The 17393-nt window shown below is 40.4% G+C and overlaps 1 protein-coding gene across 2 annotated transcripts in view; it reads left to right on the plus strand.

The window, feature by feature from the left end:
• Nucleotides 1-305: 305 nt before the first annotated feature.
• Nucleotides 306-17393, plus strand: part of si:dkey-100n23.5 (cyclic AMP receptor-like protein A) — a 76215-nt gene continuing 59127 nt past the window's right edge. The window contains exons 1-6 of one of the 2 annotated variants that reach the window (XM_049593620.1): nt 306-352; nt 6489-6541; nt 10514-10568; nt 11627-11683; nt 11791-11851; nt 16962-17049. In XM_049593620.1, coding sequence (XP_049449577.1) covers nt 10521-10568; nt 11627-11683; nt 11791-11851; nt 16962-17049 — 254 coding nt within the window. In that variant the 5' untranslated portion in view covers nt 306-352; nt 6489-6541; nt 10514-10520. Of the gene's footprint in view, nt 353-385; nt 537-6488; nt 6542-10513; nt 10569-11626; nt 11684-11790; nt 11852-16961; nt 17050-17393 lie in introns of those variants that run through there. The other variant, XM_049593619.1, reaches the window with a different exon arrangement.

Below are 17393 nucleotides of genomic sequence, written 5' to 3' on the forward strand. Positions count from 1 at the left end.
ATATACATATATACTGTAGCCTATATACTTAGAGAGACTCTGGTTTGTAGTGGGACTGAGGCTATTGCAAAAGGTAGTGGTATGATGATGCGTGAAGCCATCAAACAGAAAGTTCCACGCTATTTATTTATGGTTGAGTCACTTAATTTAGTTTCACTACTGAAATGAACTGAACTGCTATGTTGGAATCCCCCTAAAATATCGTAAAAATATGGGAGGGTAGTTTCCCTCTGTATTACACTGAAATACAAGAGACTCAAAACAACAACGATACGTTACAACGCGAGTTTTAATAAGGAGTCAAAGTCTGAACGAATCTGGCCCTTCGACATTTGCCTAAGAACAGCCAACGGTACTTTTTGTCCTTTCGCGCGCACCGTAGAAGCAGGAAGTGCACAAAAAGCTCCAGCAAAACAAAAACAAATTGAAGCTAAATTATATCATTGTGGCTCAAAATGAACAGTCAAAGCCCAATGTTAACGAGTAACGACTCACGCTGCGTATTTTTTAATACAGATTCAGAGGACTATCGATGCGTAAGTAGCTAACGTAACTGTTAAACTCTGTTTTAGCTTCTGTTTTTTAAAAGCTAATTAGCTAGTTAGCTACATAACGTTTCACTGCTAGCTTATGCTGGTAATTATTTACTCGACTTGATTGTTTATCGATTGGTAAGTTGATGAATGGAGGTCTGACGCTTGAATAGTCCCCAGTGCCAAACTGTAGCGGTGCAACTGAGCTGTCAGTCATCAAATATACTAACTGCCTTAATTAGCATGTTTAATGTTAGCTAATATATGTCAACTAATTAAATCAGCCCGAAAAACTGACGTTAGCATTACTAGCTGTCTTGCACGTAGAGTTAACATAACGTTACTAAGTTGTGTCTAACAAGCTAACTGACTTGGGTATTACCAGTTTTATGTCTTTTAAGTTGCTGTCACGTACTTCATGAAACAATGTGTAGCAACATTGTTTTAGAGTGAGCCTCAGACATGTTGGCGTAAAAAGTTTTATCAGGATAATATGCATATTCACAGTTTCAGAAGCCGTATCAAAGCTATATTTAATGGCCAAGTACAGTATGTGTACACATACATGGAATCTGACTATGTAAGCCAATGTTAGTCTATCTATCTATCTATCTATCTATCTATCTGTTTATAAGCAACACCATGACATTTGTAAATAGTAATACAGTAGTGCAATGGTGCACCCTGCAAATGGTGCTGGAATAATACATACAGTGATGCTGCTGCCTACTTTCATTTAAAATAAAATGATAAAAAATGAACTTCTCAGAAAGGTCTATGGCAATAAAAACCTTCTCAATATCCTCATTTAGAATATAATCTTTCCTCATGTGCAAATGGGTCCTTTATACATTTTTTGAACCTCTAACATAATGTACATATCTATATAAAACACACCCATCAGTATTTCTGTACTTTTTTCATGTTCAGATAATCTGAACACAAACAGCTGGTTTCCAGTAATAGAATACCGTAATAGTGATTGTCCTCTTTATGCTGCACACACCTGGATATCATGACGTCATGTCCAGTGTATTTTAACAGCTTCATCAGTCTTTCCATATGTGTAAGTCCTTGTTTAACATGTTAAAGAACAGTGCATATTTAATGAAATACATAGTTTACTGGTAATGAAGGTGCTTGGCATTATGGGATTAGTGCACAGGGATTGTTTTGACTGTTTAAGGTTTATCCGAGTGATAGCCTGCAGGAAGAAACTGTTTTTGTGTCTGGTTGTTTCGGTGTTATGAAACTCCTGCCAGAGGGGAGAAGCTGAAACAGCTCATGTCTAGGGTATGAGGGGTCTGCAGTGATGCTACCTGCCCGTTTCCTGACCCTAAAGATGTATAGGCTAAGTCCTGGATGGGCAGGCCGACAATATCCATTACAGTCTGTTCCTGTCCTGTTTGGTGGCTGATCCAAACAGTGATGGACGTGCTGAGAACAGACAGGATTATTGCAGCGTAGAATCGAATAAGCAGCTCCTGAGGCAGGTTGAACTGCCCGAACTGGGGCAGGACGTACGTCCTCTGTTGGGCCATTTTTTCTGATTGTGTCTATGTTGAAAATAGACTTGAGGTTGTTATCTTGAAATGATAAGTGAACCGGTTTTGCTAGATCAGATGTTTGCTGAATGTGAGGGAGAGCAACACAACAACAACAACAACAGTAGCACGTGTAGCTATGTATGTTTACTCAAGTTCTTTACTTGAGTACACATTTGAGATGCTTGTGTTTACTTGAGTATTTCCTGTAAGCTATTTTTTACCTTTCCTCCAATAAATGTCTTAAGGAAGTATACTTTTTACTCCACAGTATTATTTTACAGCTATAGTTACTTTGCAAACTAAGATTTTACAAGTAAAATCCACAATCATTTTATAAATCCAGTGCATTGTCAGGCTAAAATTCCCAGCATTACTGCATATAATGCAGCTCATATGTTCCCATGTTAGTGCATCAACAATAATGAGTACACAAGTGATGTAATAGGAGAACTCTGACAGGGACCTTTATGCATAATGAGTATGAGTATTTTTGGTACTTTAAAGACACAGTTCACCCCAAATCAAAAATACGTACTTTTCCCCCTTATCTGTAGTGCTATTTTTCAATCTAGATAGTTTTGTTGACTTGCCGAGTGTTGAAAATATCAGCTGTAGAGATGCAGTGTTTTATTCCAGATATCATGACCTGGTTACTCAAGATAATCCACAGACAGTGACAGTGACGTTTTTTTGGGGGGAATAAGTCTTCTTCATCCATACTTAATCACTCGGAGACGCCGCTTGTGTAACTTTGTTTTCGTTCTGTGTGAGTTGCGCTGACCTACTGTATATGGTTCCGCGTTGCGGCATAATCTTTGGAGAATGATGTGTTGAGGAATCTTTACGATTAATTAACTGTGGCATTTAAAATCGCGGTTAATAGTGAAATCAAGTAATCGTGACATCCCTACAAGTCACATTTATTTAAATAGAGCAGTCACAACAAAAGTTATCTTATGACACTTTTCATATAGTGCAGGACTAGACCATGCTCTTTAACTCACAGAGATCCAACAGGTACCCCATTGAGGAAGCACTTGGTGACAGCGGTGAGGAAAAAACTTCCTTTTCACAGGCAGGAACCTGGAACAGAGCTGTTGCACTGAAAACACTCTTTGTTTGAAAAGGATGCACTTAAGTTTGTTGATGATGTCCAGTGAAGGTTGAATGCCCTTATCATAAAGCATCAGCCAAATGGGTTTAATGCACAGGTTTATAATGTTGTTGTATTTAAGTGCTTTTTACCGCAAGTTGTTCCTGTTATTTTGTTCATACAATCAGGAGCACTTTAGAACAAATATTGCCATTCAATATAACACCAACTATAGACTGGAAGCTACCCAGGACTTAAATCAACACTTCTCCGGCAAAGACTCAAGCACAAACATCGCACATCGTGACCTTAACAAATTCAAGTCACATTGCATTGAATTCACAGGTAGCTGTGGCATTGAGTCCACACCCTGAGAATTTGTTTATTTGTTGACAGCTCCCTTATCTTCATAATAACCTTGTAAGGAAATACTCGGCTTGGATTAGTTGTAGCCTGTCGCTGAGTCAAGGCTGACATACGGGCAGATTAGTTAAAGACACAGTGATGTCTCTGGTGCAGTGAACGTGTTAATGTGAGTAGGTGCAACTTTGCATGCTAGCAGCTTTAGGCTCCAGGTTGTCACCCACTCTCTTGCCCTGAATAAGAATGCTGCAGTAATGCTGTCTTGCCTTGAGCTCAAATTTCTTCTTTAATGGCAAGCAATTGCTCAGATTTCAAGTGTGATGGATCACAGGGCCCCAAACGCGGTCTGATTAACCCAGATTCAGATGGTCCATATAGACCAAGCCGGCTATACCTGTTTGAGTTAGGTCTCACACTTCTAATGAGAACTAAATATAAAGTATTCATGCATTCCCCATCATTCTCCCGTCAAGCTCACTATTCATGCACTCTTGTTGCTTGCAACATCCTCTTCTTTATCAGGTGAGCAACAGGTTGTCACAAATTTAAGTAATGATTCAGTGGGGAAGTATATCATGTTCATAACTGGACAGCCCAAGATTAATACTTTTTTCTTGTGCTATTTGGGATTTGGGGATATTCAGGTCAGCTCAATGAGTGAGTGGACATTGATGGATTGTGCTATATTAGGTTGTTTGATAAACTGTTGTGTTTTTAAGGAATTAGACTGAAATGATGAGTTTATTAATCAGTCAAAAACCAATCTGATACCATGGCGTTAAAGAATAAATTAAAGCTGTATACTACTAACACTATATGGATATGGAGTAATTGCTTTTATTGTTGTATGGCATTGCTCAGGTTAAACCCTTTGTAAAACATGAACAAAAACATACATACATACAGTAAATGCCAGGAAACCTTCTTTTATTTTTAAACAGTGGCTGCACAGCGCAACTTGTGCTTCACTGATTTAAAGCGGCAAAGAAGAATTTATTTATGGAGAAACTGCCATTTTAATTAATACATGGGTGTGAAACTGCTTCAAAGTTTATGATTAAATTATGTAATATCGGCTTGGTGCACAGACTTGTATACTCGCCAATACACAATCCATCATTTTAGGCAGTGTCTAAAGGCATTTCCGATACTGGTACTGGTATCGGAACAACTCTACTAATCTTTTAAGTCATTTTTATTGGCACAAATACCAAACATTTCCTTGTTTCAGCCTTCAAATTATGAGGACTTGCTGCTTTTCTTTGTCCTCGGTGATAATAAACAGAAAATCTTGGAAAATTGGTCACACAAACAACATACAGCTTTTTTATTTCTAACATTTCACAGAAGATAATTAACAGATTAATCAGTGGTAAACAATGGGGGTGTAACGGTTCATGGACACACTGATCTGGACCAGATAAATCGATTCAATGATCAAGAATTCATTATCATTGATGCAAAGGAAAAAACACTGATGCATGTTGTGATCTTAATGATGTGCCTTTATTGTGAAATTCCCATGTACGTCTGTGTCACCATTTCCGTACCAGTGCACCTCCTTCCTTAAATTCAAACAGTGCTAGTGGCTTCAGCCAGGCAGCCAAGAAAAAGTATTTACTGATATTGTCTCATATTGATCGTAGGCCCCTGAACTGAATTGAAATTGTTTCGTTGCAGACTTTGTAGTAGCAACATATATATTATTGTGGACCAAAGAATCCATATATTTTGTATCATGATGCAACTTGTAATTCACACCCCTGATGAATAATCATTAGTTGCAGCCTTAATTAGGGATAAAAATCAGAGGGTAACTGATACAGATGTTTGTACGACTTGCATATCACGAGTAAAAAAGAAATCCATACCCAAAAATAGCATTAGAAACTTCCCAAAAAGCAAGATGACTCATGCACTATTTATGAAACAATCTGAAACAAAGTGCAGACTCCGAGCCTTTTTAACACTCCTTGCAGTTCCATATTGGGATCCATCATTCAAATGTAATTAAAACAGTAATAAAATGGTCAAAGGCTTCAGAGGAGAAATGTCTGCGTCTCTTTTCTGTCTGTGCAATTTAAGTGCTTCCACAAATTATACGTTGCTGCGAAAACAAATTACTATATAAACTTTGAAACTCACTTCCAGACATTAAAATAAAAGCAGACACATTTCCTGGCTGTTTTTGAAATGGATATTCCTGTGTTCTATACCGGGCGAGACATGACACTATTGCAGGTTGTCAGACGACTCTGAGAAAACAGATGTATGACAGTAGTGCTGCACAGCTGATAGTGCGGACATGTCCTGCTGCATTTTGCATGCATAACTACTGCAGGGCCCCTTCATTCTCTACAAAGCTTTTAGGACTGACTTATACACAATTCTTTTCATTCCTTCACTCTTATTCCGTCTGCTCTTGTTTCTCCTAGGTCAGCTTCAGCTTGGATGCTGCTTTGCTTAAAATATGTAGCGTGTCAGGTTCTAGTTTGTCACTTCACTCAGCTGTCCTTTAACAGCGCTCTGTGTTTTATGATATGTTAAAGTGGGTCAGAAGCTTATGGACGTTATATACATGAATGCCGTAGATGTCTAAGTTGTTAGCACATTGCACATGCCTATGTTTATGATGCTCCGGTTGCCTGAAGTGTATGCAAACTCCATTTTATTACACTTCCTATAATTACACACATGCTTGCACCCACGTACACAAAAGGCATGCTTGAACAAATGGTAGTCTTGTCAACCCAGTAATTTCTAAGCCTATGATTATAATGATGGCAGAACTGTATTTGTATTGCACTTCTCACTAAGTTTGCACAGGACTTTAGTTAAAACAAAAATATTGCACAGAGTAAGCAATGCCTGTGTCAACTACACATTTTAATACCTTGTTTTCATTATTTATAGATATGAGCCATACAGTAATGAATTGTCTCTGATTTACAGGTGGTGATTTTAACAGTAAAACGAGCCACAGGAACCTTCTCCTTAGTAGGATGGTAAGTATTTCCTCAAATTATTTCTTTCTTAAAATGATACTTTGTCTTGAAGCCTTGACTTTTATTTCGCACCAGATAGTTTAACTGATCTTAGCCATACGGATGCACTGAAATATATTTGGCAGGGTTCTGTCTATAATTGGATAGAATATGTGTGTGTTTGGAAGAGTTAACCATAATATTAAATGTTCCCTGCAGAGTTTTAGATCTCTTGTAGTGCTGTGGAGCTGTTGTTTTTGGATGAGTGGGTCCCCGTTTTGTTTATGGTGGATTTAAACTACGGAAAAATCGGCTTTGCAAATGTTTTATGGGGAAGGAAATGCACTAGAAACATTTGTTAGCCCTCAAGGACACGCACTTGCATTCTGGTGAGTGACACTTGATGTAAACATAACTTTTCGTTGGTAACAACAAAACTCCACAGGGCACCTTTAACCCGAGCAATCTGACGCGACCTTTTAGAATAACCCTGTGGTAAAATACAATCTTTGTAAAGCTTGTAATATTTAGCCTCTGTTGAGGCTGTGTTTAAGATGTGTTGATTCAAATTTGGGTTCATTTTAGAAGCTTGGAGTTGGTTGGAAATTCTTTATTAGGAATAACTGCTTGAGATGTACCATCTGGTTTTCAAGGGAGTCCTTAATTATAAGAACATTGAACAAGAAACAAAAGTTACAGGATAATTATACAGTACCAAATATGACAAAGAAGACAAAAAGCAGCAACAACAACAAAAACAAAACAGCCAAACAATCAACATCAAATAAAAAGACGTGAAGACAGGAGATCAGACCATGAAATGGACCATTCAATCATAGATTGTAGCTATAGTGTGTTTAAAGGAGCAGTGTGTAAAATGTAGGCGGCTTTTTGGCCGATTGAGCATGTTGAATTGGCGGTGGAGATAGTCAGTGAAAGACATCACTCTGATTGGCTGTTCAGGTTTTATTCCCTCGCCCCTGTAGCCAGTGAATCTGTCTATAGTGAAACCGGGACTAACTGGTGCGTCCTCCTCAGGCTCCACTTCACTCAGCTGCCCACAGACCCGCTGCTTCTTCCCACTTAACCTGAAGAACAAACTGGAGCTAGCTGTGAGGCTAGTGGGACGTTAGAAGCAGCATGACCGGAGGGAGGCACAGCTTCCCAGCTAACGGAGAACCGGGGCTAGCTGGGAGCGGCCCGCAGAGCGTTAGCCGCAGCATGACGGAGGGAAGCACAGCCAGTTAGCCTCCGCTAGCTTCCCAGCTAGCCCCAGCTCTCCGTTTGAATCCAAACGGAGAGCTGGAGCTAGCTGGGAGCAGCTCTCAGAGCGTTAGCCACAGCACAACGGAGGGACGCACAGCCAGTTAGCCTCCGCTAGTCTCTGAGCTAGCCCTGGCTCTCCGTTTGGATCCAACCATTTGTTATTCAGGTTAAAGTGGGAAGAAGCTTGGTTTATCGGGCAGCTGAGTGAAGTGGAGCCTGCGGAGGAAACACCAGGACCGCCTGAATGTAATAGCCAGTGGAGGTGCTGTGGTGCTCGGCTGCACAGATAGGAAACACCTTGGCTGTCAGGATGTACCACTCTGTCACTACGCTCTCTCACGCAGGCGCAGAACGTACGTGCCACTTGGCTGTCGGATGTAGTCTGTGTAGTGTTTTCAAATGCAACTGACACAGGGCGACGTGAGGTGATGTGAGGCGACATAAGGCGACGTAGACGACGCAGCAGTTGGCTTTCGTTGCCGCTAGTTCTCTGATGTCGGTTTGGTGTGTCCGCACCTTTAGTGGCATCTAGTGGCAAGTACTGCAGATTACAACCAGCTGAAACTTCTCCCGGTTAGAATTCCTTCAGTGTTCATTGTTCAGGAGGTTTTTACCAGGAGATGAGTTATCCATGGGGATCTCTTCCTCTCTAAAACAAACAGACCAGATGGTTAAAACAGGTAAAAACGCTGGATAAAGCAGTTTCATGTTACAAACCAGTGTTTCTCCTATGGTATTTGGCATTTCGCAGACATGTCGGTAGCCCAGCACCTGCTAATGTGTGCTCACTTTTTTCTCTGATAATTTAAGATCCAGATGTTCAGGAGGTTTTTGTCAGAAGCTAAATTATCTGCAGAGGGCTCTTTGTCTCCAAAACAAATGGACCAGGTGATTTAAACTGGGAAAAACATTGATAAAAGCTGTTTCGTGTTAAAAAAAATTGGTGTTTTTCCAATGCCTCTCATTGCAGAGGGGCTCCTAACTATAGTAGCCAATGTCATAACGCGAAAATGTGAATGGCCCTGTCCAGAGCTAGTGTTTGGTTTGTCCATTCCGGGCTACTGTAGAAACATGGCAGTGCAACATGGAAATCTCTATAGACAGGGACCTGCTCCCTATGTGGATATAAATGACTCATTCTAAGGTAACAAAAACACAGTGATTCTTATATTCAGGTGAAAACATACTTATTATATTATATTCAGTTTCTGGCAGTATATCCACACTGGACCTTTAATGTCAGTTACAGCATTAATTAATGAAGCTATGAAACATAATTAAACAAAATAGAGAGATGTTATTATGGACGTGTATGACTGATCCTACACTAAGAAGACGGGGCATTTTTGATCAAGTGGAAAGATGGTATGGACTGAATATTTACAGTTTTTTTCAATCAGGGGGGCTTTGAACATAAAGGCTTTCTTACCTATTGACTTAGAGACTGCAGGAACAGAAATAACAGACCTGTGTAGAGTGTCTCGGTTAATAATTAGAGGAGAAAGGTAGCATACACTGTTTTAAGTAGTCAGGATAGTGACGGTACCTGAAATGTATACATGTGAAAATAAGTTGCTGTGTTGTTATGACAGGAGCAGGCAAATTAAGGGTTTCAATACATTCTACAATGATGAGTTTTAAAGGGACAGCCAGAAGCAAATGTGCATAGTCTACTGCAAGCTATATAAAGAGGAAAATGATTAGTTTTAGCTGCAGCCTGATAAATAGCGATGATGTGTTGGTCACATCCTGTCTGTCGGACATGTATGACCAGTAAAGAGAATGAAATTTAAGTCTTTACCGTTCATAAAAAGTGGTAGAAGTAACGTCAAACAAGATTTGCATTTAAAATGTTGTTTTCTAATTAAACTAAATGATTTATCTCAAAGTTTCTCGCAGCCAGGCCCGCGGCTAAAGACTATACATATCAGTTTAATTGAACAATAAACAAGGGGAATTAGTATGTTGGGACCCTAATCTCTTTCTGGAAAAAATTAGGGCTGCACAATTAATGGAAATATTATTGAATTTGTAATATGGCCAAGTGCCATAACTAAATCACAGGAGCTGCAATTCTTTGATAAAGGTAAAATGTGTCACAACATATCTGTATGAATGAAGCATTGTGGTGTTTCGGTGATGCACCAGCTTACAAATTATATTTCAGACATAAGAGACTATGCATGTCTGAATTCTCACTAAAGTTGTGACTCATATCGCATATGCAATATCTGTCAAAATAAATGCAATCTAATTGTTTCTGCATATCCTGCAGCCCTTAAAACCCCATATTTATAATTTCAAGCCCTTGGAGGTTTTCCCATTTGTCTCAGTCCTGATTTTTCAAGGTGTATCTAATGATCATTTGATAAACTGTACTCTAACATTTTGGCTTTAACATTAGCTGTTGCTTCTTGGCTGCAGACTTCACTCCCTCAAATGCTGCAGAGCAGGTCTTTGGCAGGTTTTCTGCAGGTTTCATTAGTTTCAGTCCAAACCTGCTTCGCTTTAATGGTCAGTAACTGTACCGTACGCTAAAGAATATCAGAGCCGGAGTGAAGGTTACAGTAAAGCCTGCGGGGAAAAGTGTTGGAGTTCTTGTGATGTATTTATGTGCGCTAATGCTGTATATCATAATTAAAACAGCCAATGGCCTGTCCTCCTCAAATTTGTTGCCCCTGCAGTTAACGGAAACATCTCACTGTTGTCTTTCTTCTCTCTTCACAGCCTTTTCATGCTGTTTGTGATCTGGCTGCATCGAAGGTATCACTCTTTGGCTCAGGTAAATTTCCACTTCAATGTACAGCATGTTGTGACCCTTTTTTTTCCCTCCTCATTTTTGTTTGCTTCATTGCCACCGGAAATATGTTCAATTAGCCATGGCAAATCTTGGCATAATTGGACCCAATTAAAATGCACAGATTAATCAATTGCGGAGTTAATTGACTCGTGGTTGTTCTGTGATAATGACGGCCGTCTTGTGCTTATTCGCCTCTCAGATGAAGAGTTATTCTTTAGGTCTGGCTATAGACTGATAAATAGTTAGATGCTTTTTTAAATATGTTTTCTTTTATCCAGAAGAGTTTTAGATGTCTGAAGTGGATCGGTGTTCATTTTAGTGTGCAGTCTGTGGTGTTTTTGAAGCTGGTCCAGCAGGTCTGTCAGGTTTAGCAGCGCTCCACGTTATCCTCCTAATCTGAAGTAAATGACAGCTTAACGTGGGGCTCTGATGGATCCTATTACCCCTGGACCAGGTCGCACAGAGTGACTTCACCTCCTCCTGCTCTTCTTCCTCCTCCTCCTCCTCTGCTCCTCTCACACCACATAAGCCCTCTCCTTGCCTCCATCCTCTCACAAAGGTTATCCGTCAGTCAATAGTCTTTAATGCTCTCTCTTTAGGGCTTTTTCCATCTCCGCCCCCTCCCCCTCCACTTCTCCCACAGCCTTGGCAGGGTCATTGCTGGACACAAATTCATAAAAGGCTGTTATGTGTGTGTCCCAGCACAGCCACAGTTTATAACCACCTATATAGACAGCTGGCATGCATCGCAACTACCCTCTTAAAATTCTGTAGCACGCAGATTATTGGTTTATTTCAAATAAAATACAATGAGTTCAGTTTATATAGAAGGAATTAAGGAGACTCTCTCCTCCATCCTGTGATATTTACACAGAGTTGTCACCAGGGACGTCGCATGCCAAGCTGTCAGCCACATCAGTGATCATTTGATCTATAATTTGCCCTTCTCTCAACGTGAATAGAAACGCACTGGCATATTAAGTAGGGAGGTTTTGTTAGAGAATCCCTCCTCATGTCTTCCTCTCATTTTCACTGTGTAGAAGATGATTCTCAGCCTGACTGTAGCTGCCTTCTTCGATAGCGTAGCATATGTCATGGTGAGTTACTCAAGTCTGTTTCACTAAACACCCACATAGCGAGAGGTTTTTTTTTGGTGGTGGTTTGTGAAAATCTTTCCCTGTGCTGTTCTTCTTTCCTTCTCCAGGGTGATTCCCATCGCAAGGGATCTCTTTGTGTCTTCCAGGCCTGCTGGCTAACTTATTTTGGTAAGCAAAACATTAAAATTAAATCAAAAATACACATTTTTCCTTTTACCTGTCGTGCTATTAGTCAGTCTAGATTGTTTTGGTGTGAGTTGCCCAGTGTTTGAGATATCAGCCGTAGAGAGATGTCGGCCTTATCTTTAGTATAATGGAACTAGATGTTACTCAGTTTGAAAAAACTTAACAGCAATGACTCTTTCCTTATCAATCATATCACCACTCAGAAGGAATTGTACATCAACTCATGGATGAGAGAGCTGTAACGTTAGCTAGCTCAGTGAAGCTAGGTAAGCTTGCAGTAGATGCACACTCTCCTCTGTGCAGTGATGACGGTTGTCAGAGGTAGCTCAGTAAAAAGAAAATAGTTCCCACATGAAACTGCTCACAACACGGGACAGGTGTGTCGGTTTGATGAAGTGTTGTATGTGTGACCCACTGCTGGGAGATTTAAAAAGCATTTAGTAGCAGTTAGCAGCTAACTCATAGAAGAAGAACAGCAGCTGAAATTGTCCACAAACTGGGGGGAAATTAGATCCCAGAGCTCCTTACCCTCAGAGTACAGGACAAGATCAGATGCCATGTAACCGAGACAGTAAATGATTGTTACCTTCATTTTGTACCATTGTTATTGTTTAGATAGGGCTGCCCAACACTAGAGGCAGATGCTGTTGTGTGACAAGTCTCACCTGTCACACCTCTTTTGCTTCTTGAATGCTGTCATGCTATCAAAAATCACACACTGGGGCTACATTATGCTGTATTGTGGTGCTACTGTAGCTCTGGCATTGTTATCATGGACTTCTTTTAACTTTCTTAAATGATAGTTAAAGTAACTAGGGGCTACGCCATTTAAGATCCTATTGACTACATGAAGTTGGATATGATGCGCTCTATCCTTAACTGGGAGCCACTGGAGCTGAAAGACCCACCCATATGACTTCTGTGATCCAAACCTAGCACTGCTCTCACAACTTTGTTTTGTGGTACTTGAAGTTTCTGTTTCAAGGCTTTATTAGGACCCCAGTACCACAAACTAATGGCATAGTCCAAGGCCAACAGCAGGTTCCCATTAAGGATGTAAGCCAGGCCATAAGCAGAGTGCCATCTAGTTCCATTGCATTGGAGAGAAGGCAGACATCTCTACGGCTGATATCTCCAACACTCACCAACTCATAGCAAAACATTCTAGATAGATAAATAGGACAACAGGTAAGAGGAAAAATACGTATTTTGGATTTTAGGGTGAACTGTCCCTTTATTTATTACTCACTGACACACTTGTAACAACAGGGGTTGAGTGAGCCATCAAAGAAAGAGCAGAGATTCAACAGACATTTGTTGAAGAGCTCATATATCACAGTGGAAAATAATATTACTTTGTCATTTCATTTTTTTGGCTTCAGAGCAAAATGCGCTCTGACACTGATTGCTCCAGCTTACAGCACCATCTTTCACCCACAGCTTACTTGAAATGCAACGTGGGGAGTCGTTTCTGGAGGAGACACAGGCTAGAAAGTGAGCCTCTGAAAGTGATAAACGGATGTTTTAAAATAAGTAATTGTTTAGTCACTGCTAGTGCTCGAAAAGAATACTAAACTCCTGCAGATGTATATTAAAAATGCACATTGGTGTCCCCAAATCACCAGACCTTAGCATTAAGAAACACTAAGAAACAGCGAAGTACAGTTTTGAGGTACTTGTACTTTACTTGAGTAGTTCTGTTTTCTGCTTCTTTATGCTTCTGCTTCACCACATCTCAGAGGAAAATCAGAATCAGAATCAGAAATACTTTATTCATCCCCGAGGGGAAATTATTTATGTTACAGGTGCTCCTTGCAAGAGAGGAAAGATACATGAAAATATAAGAAATTTAAATATTATATTGTAAAATATAATTTAGAAATATTGTACGCTTTACTGCACTACATTTATCTGACACTTTTAGTTACTTTTCAGCTCAAATTATTACTGAAAAATGTAATTAACAAATACATATTGATGCTTTATTATGGAAGACTTGACTGCTACCTGGCAGTATATAGTAAAACATGGGCTCCACATTTACTAGCTGCATGGCGTCAATAATTATAAACCAATAATTGGCCATTCTGCATTATGAGTAATTTTAACTATATTATGAAGCTAGTACTTTTACTTAAGCAAAAGTATGAATGCTGGATTTCACAGATAATGTTGTTAAAAATATTGATTTGGTGATACAAATCGATTTTAAACAGTCTGAATGCTCATTGTCTGCAGTATCGATACACCGATACCAACTGTGCTTTCTTATTTTCTCCTATTGTTAATGTTTACTACAGTCATTCTGCTGTTCTCTGCAACCAACCAAGAAAACAAAAGTTGTTGTAGTCATCTTATAGCCTTATTATAGTTTTCTTTTAAAGGTATAGTGTGTAGGATTTAGGGGGATATATTGGCATACATTTAATATGATATAATAAGTATATTTGCTTTAGTGTCTAATCACCTGAAAATAAGAAGCGAAGTGTTGTCTTTATCTTAGAGTGGTGCAATGATGTTTTTGCTGCTGCTCTCTTACGGTTTCCATGTAGGCGTAGGGAGGTTTCTGCTTTGGCCCAAGGAAAGGCAGAGGGCCCCAGAACAGAGCCGTACCACCAAATATAACACTGCAAAATGATAATATAGTTTTCTTTGACTAAAGTGGTCCTGACTGAACTGGTATAAAACACCAGGTCTGTTTGATTTGGAGAGAAATAGACCTTTGTGGATGATTCGGCTCTTGCTAAAAACCTCCTGAATGTCTAGACCAGAGATAAGGTGAGCACACAGCAGGTGCTAGGGTACAGCCTGTCTCCAACATGCCAAACAGCATCGGAGAAGCACTCACTTGTGACATGACACTGCTTTAGTCAGTGCTTTTCCCGGTTTCACCGGGTCCATTTGTTTTAGAGAGGAAGAGACCTCCGTGGATAATTCGGCTCCTGGTTAAAACCTCCTGAACAATGAACACTGATGGAATTCTAACCTGGAGAAGTTTCAGCTGGTTGCAATCCTCAACGCTAGATGCCACTAAATCCCCCTAAATCTTACACACTGGACCTTTAATCAAAATTTTAAATTGGTTGCCCTCATTTTAATTTTTCCCCAAGGTATCAAAAATGGTATCATATGTTGATATTATATCAAAAACAGAAATTACAGTTCCATGACAAGACTACTGAGTACTTCTACACTGTAGTATTTGCATTTTTACTTAGGTGAAAGATCTGAGTATTTCTCCCACCACTGCTAAGAAAAGCAGATGAGTCCGGCTTTAAAAAAAAAACATGACACTTTTTTTCTCATCATACTGTATATTATTTCTAAGGTTATACACGTTATGTTGTATTTAACCGTGTTTATGATTATGCTCTCTCGTGGTGTCACTCTAATTCTAATTCAGGGACAGTTTAATGTGTTTAAAAGCCTGTCCTCCTGTGTTTTATTGAAGCCAGGCTGTGTATCTTATCCTGAAGAAAGAAAAAAAAAAAAGGCAAGGATATTTACTTGCCATTTGAATATACACCAGTTGTCAAGGGTGGAGGAGTATTCACACACCCATACTAAGAATACCACACCCGTAATGATGGTGTAATATGTGGGAGTCAAGCACCATGCTGTGCAGTTATTGGCCCGTTGCAGCCCTCAGATCAGACGCCTCAGTGTTTCATCATCGTCCCTTGTATGAGGAGAGGATTTCCCGCCAATGACAGTGCCTAACTCCAGTATGTCATTTGGGTTAATCAGGTACATCTACCAGTTCTAAATCTGTGGACCCTTGGGACGATTTTGTGATGCAGCAGGGCTGTGTTTACATAAAAAAAACTTGGCTGCGTTTGTTTCAATTACAGCTCCTTTAGCCTTGATTAGCATAAGGATTCTTAGTTAGGACTGGCTGCTAATACAGCACTCCAGCAGGCTTGTTTTATTGGTCTCACAGGCACACACACACACACTCACACTCAGATGGATACAGGGTAATGGGCAGTGAGTTAGTGCTGCAGGGTTGGCGCCTGTCACCTCGGTTTATCACGAGGATCCTCACGCTTAGGACAAACGGCTGTACATAAACACTGGCTGAGCGGGCACTTTGTTCCGTTGCGAAGCACCAGAGTCTAGTGGGAGCCGCATAGCGCAGCTCTGCTTTTAACTCCGACCAATAAAATTTTATGAAATGTGTTTGAAATGGAGGACGACTGTAGCAGGGGGCCGCGTCAGGACAGGTGGTGAAGGCGAGCTGTGTGTCGTTGGCATAGAGCAAAGCCTCGGCTGCTGTGCGTTTATGTAAGACGCGTTGTGTGACAGTGATGTATTGTGATAATGACATAGACAGCCAGCCCTCCTTCTTTCTTAGTCACCACACACTATTCCTAAACATTGCTTGAGTGTGAAAGGAGTGTGCGTTTTGTATATTTGTGTGTGTGTGTGTGGGGGGGGGGGTTTGTTGTGTGAAACTGAGTAAGCTGAGTATGTGGCTCAGAGAATCCATCATTGTGACGACCAGCCCTGCCTGTCCTGTCAACAGAAACACACACACACACACACACACACACACACAGGAAAAGGGCTGAATAGGAGGGCAGAATAAGGGAAGCGAGCTTTCTAGTCTCTCTCCCTTGTCTCGGTAAAATATATTCATTTTTCCCCTCTGCTGACTTTGCCTTCCTCTTCCTTTCTTCGTTTCTTCTTTTCTTTTCAGTTTCTCTACGCTCGCTCCAGTCCACTCCGTTCGACTCCCTCACCCCAGCACCCCGCTCGTCTCCTCATTTCTTCCTCTCTCGCCCCCACTCCTGCTTATCTCCCTCTGCTTTTCCACAGTTCATCATTATCTCTCTCTGAGCTCCCCCCTCTCATCCATCACCCTAAGCCACAGGTTTCCCTCATATTACTGCAGAATGGGCCTCCATTTATCAAAAAGTAGAACACACGCACGCACACACACCTACGCACGCACACACACACACACACACACACACACACAATCTCATGCATTCGTGTGTGTGCATGGACACACAGTTGCAGGTGCATGCTGTGTGATAGAGGGGGAGAGCTGTGTTGTAATCTGACCTTGTTGTTTTTTATGTCTCTGCAGACTGGAGTGCTTTGGCCTGGGTTTGCCTCATCACAGTGAACCTGTACCTCAACCTGGTGCGAGAAATAAGCACAAACAGATATGAGAAGTGAGTAGGGGGCTTAGAGCTGCGGCTAACAGTTATTTCCATTATCAAGTGATTAATTTAGTGATTGTTTCTGTCAATATCTGTATTTTTTGTTTCATTTAAACACCCAAATTTTTTTAATTTACAATGACTTTTCAGAGTATGACAATACTCTGGTTGTAGGAGCATTCTTTGGACGTGCATACGAAATTTACATCTTAATCATGGTGTTTCCGCAGTTTGTGACACATGGTCTGTTGCCTGTTTACGTCAGGTCATGTGTTGTCATGGAGGCATTGTACACAACCAACAGTGTATCCCAAGACACCGGTTTGTAACTTATCTTTCAAATTAGCACCCCAGAA

This window comes from Epinephelus fuscoguttatus, linkage group LG13 (genome assembly GCF_011397635.1).
Source record: "Epinephelus fuscoguttatus linkage group LG13, E.fuscoguttatus.final_Chr_v1".
Lineage (NCBI taxonomy): Eukaryota > Metazoa > Chordata > Actinopteri > Perciformes > Serranidae > Epinephelus > Epinephelus fuscoguttatus.